At 33.1% G+C, this 2,759-nt stretch overlaps 1 protein-coding gene across 1 annotated transcript in view; it reads right to left on the bottom strand.

The window, feature by feature from the left end:
* KIAA2026 (KIAA2026 ortholog) overlaps nucleotides 1-2,759 on the bottom strand; it is a gene marked incomplete at its 5' end in the record, with an annotated part of 31,706 nt that overhangs the window by 18,641 nt on the left and 10,306 nt on the right. Inside the window, one exon of the mRNA XM_009075639.1 lies at nucleotides 1,275-1,364. Coding sequence (XP_009073887.1) covers nucleotides 1,275-1,364 — 90 coding nt within the window. The remainder of the gene's footprint in view (nucleotides 1-1,274; nucleotides 1,365-2,759) is intronic.

Genomic DNA, 2,759 nt, shown 5'->3' with positions numbered 1-2,759 from the left:
TACTTACATAATGACATTATCAGATTTCAGTTCTAAGAGCAATTATGACATATTTAGCATTCGTCTACCCTTGAAGAAGTCTTGTTCAGATAGTTTTACCAGCAACTAAAACTCTCACCTACACTAAAATTTTTGGTATGTTGTAGCCTACTCTCGTTTTTGGCTTTTTCTTCTCTTGTTGACATAGCCTTTCTGATAACCTCTTGACATTATTATCATAAAATCAATTTGAAATTTGGCACTACAAAATAATTTCAAGATAAGGCTGGGTTTATTCCTTTGGATATTTTAACAATTATTCTGCTTTGTCTGCACTGAAGTTTGTCTTTCAGAGTCCTAATTTATACTGCCTCTCTCCTACCACATCTCTCTCCCCTATTTAAATAATTTAAGAATAAACTTTTTCTGCATGAGACTATAGGCATTCACCTAAATTAAAAGCAGTCTAACTTCTAAGTATAGAAAAAGCAACATTTTTAACTACTACTTTTCATAGAAATGCCACAGAAATGCCTACCAAGGGTTTAATAATCAGAACTACAATGAAAGAAAAGGAAGAAGAGTTCACTGCAGAAAACCTTTTCAATGAGTACTATTCATGTATTTAAACCCATCCATCATCCTAATTAGAATCACTGCCCCCTACAAAAGCCCCAAAATACTGGATTATCTTGCCTAACCGTTATTCCTTTGATGTTTTCAGCTGCATAGACTGAGAGATCCAGTGTGTATGTGTAAAATTTGTACCTACGGTGATAGCAAAAGCCAGATAAAACAGTCTCCTGCACAACCTACTTCAATAAAAATTAAACAAAGCCCATTTTAATAACTCACTTGCAAACAAAAGGAATTAGCAATCCTAATAAACAGTGCAAGAGTCCACTCACTGGAAGTTCTGACAGCACAGGCATATACGCTGATATGCATAGGCAGATATGAAGAATTCTATCCTGTAACTGCTTGTTGGCTAGAGTTTGTCATCAGGGCAGAATGGTCACACGTTTAAGAGAAATGAGCTATCCCTGCTAAGGGATTATCACTACTCGCATTTTGTTTTGGCGAAGTGTTAATGCAGTTACTGAATTCTCTTGTCATAAAAGCATTGTGAATAGATCACTACAAACAGGAAAGATTAAGATTACAGTCTCCAGGCATCAACCTTATGAGGTTTCATGCAGTTACTGAACAAGGTAAAAACCTTCAGCTGACAGGCCTCAGTAAGTAACTGGCATTGCTTTATATCCATACAAGAGAAAGCTTGTAATGTCACATACCGATTTCTTTTTAATGTCCTCCAGATCTTTGAGTTCTTTCTCAATCTTTGTGATTAATTCCCTGAGTTCATCAAGATTAGTGCAAATAAGCTAAAAAACAAATGAACACAAACACTTGGTGATATGGGACTTGGAAAACGTACAATGAAGTTAAATAAAATTTAAAAGCACATGTTATTACTTAGTGCCACCATTTAATTTTTATTTCTTACAGTATTTTTAAACGTACAAAAAAACCCCCAGGACTTGGTGAAAGCAAGAAAATATAATAAGAAAATACTCTATTCCTCAGACATAAACCATATCTCTACCTGCAAGCCTCCATTTCAAAATATAGGCATTTTCTTAAAACTTCTGTGCAGAAGAACTACCAAATTTGTCTCAAATACAGCAATGAGTTGGAACAACTTTGAGCTCCAAACAACTCCCTGCTGAATTAAAGTACAACAGCTTTGGAACATGCTGTGGTCGTAACATACTGCATTTATTACAACTGTCTTCTGAACATAACTTTATACACTTACACAGAGCATACCCAAAAAACAACCTGACATGTCTATCAAATCTACCTTCTACGTATGTCTTGAAAAAGTATTACATTCTTCTTATTCCTCTCTTTGGAAAACCACTTTTTATATCTTTCCATTCAGAAAATGGATGCTACTTTCTCAAAAAAATTGTCAAGCAAAAGTAATTTGCATGTTTTGTCTCACCATAATTTAGGACAACGTAAGAATTAATAAACTGGAAATTATTAAGCTGTTAGGTTCTTCCAGGTTATCACATGTTAAGACTTGTTTCTTTCTGAACGCCATTAAGTGTAAACGTTTTCATTATTACTGAAAACACGTTGAAATAATTTAAGAAAATCAAATAAAATAAAACCTCGAAGCAAACAATAATAATTTTAAAAGAAGTAGAAAAATGCTTCTATAATTTTTCCCAGATCAGATATTCACAACAATATATTTTTACTTCAAATTCACATGCAGTTTTACATTTGTAGCAAATTTGTATTAAAAAAAAGACATAATTTCACCATTAGAACACAGAACTGACACTTTTAGCAAGATATATAAATTTCAGAAACCTCTAACGTGTACATAACATTATTTTCATAACACTTGTGTACATTTGAAGCATTGAGGAACTGGAGTGACTCAAAACTAAAGTTTACAGTTTTCACATTTATCAAGTTTAAAATAGCAAATTAATAAGGAAATTGGCACTGTCTTGCCATAGACAATATATAAAAAATTAATTTGCAAAAAGTATGTATCTTAGCCCAGAAATCAGAATTACTAATGTATTACTCTAGTAGGTTCAACATACATGTCTGTCCTGCACTTAAAGAAGTTTCAAGCTCGTACGATGTAAATTGAAGTCAAATACTGCCCTTTCTTTTCCTGTCTGGTTTATGAAGAAACCTATGAAACTGTATTATTATGCAAGAAAGTGCAAATATGTCACAAACTTCTTGATAAA

The sequence above is a fragment of the Acanthisitta chloris genome, unplaced genomic scaffold (assembly GCF_000695815.1).
Source record: "Acanthisitta chloris isolate BGI_N310 unplaced genomic scaffold, ASM69581v1 scaffold4705, whole genome shotgun sequence".
Lineage (NCBI taxonomy): Eukaryota > Metazoa > Chordata > Aves > Passeriformes > Acanthisittidae > Acanthisitta > Acanthisitta chloris.
Note: the sequence above shows the minus strand (reverse complement) of the source record. Positions and strands in the feature narration are given on the sequence as shown.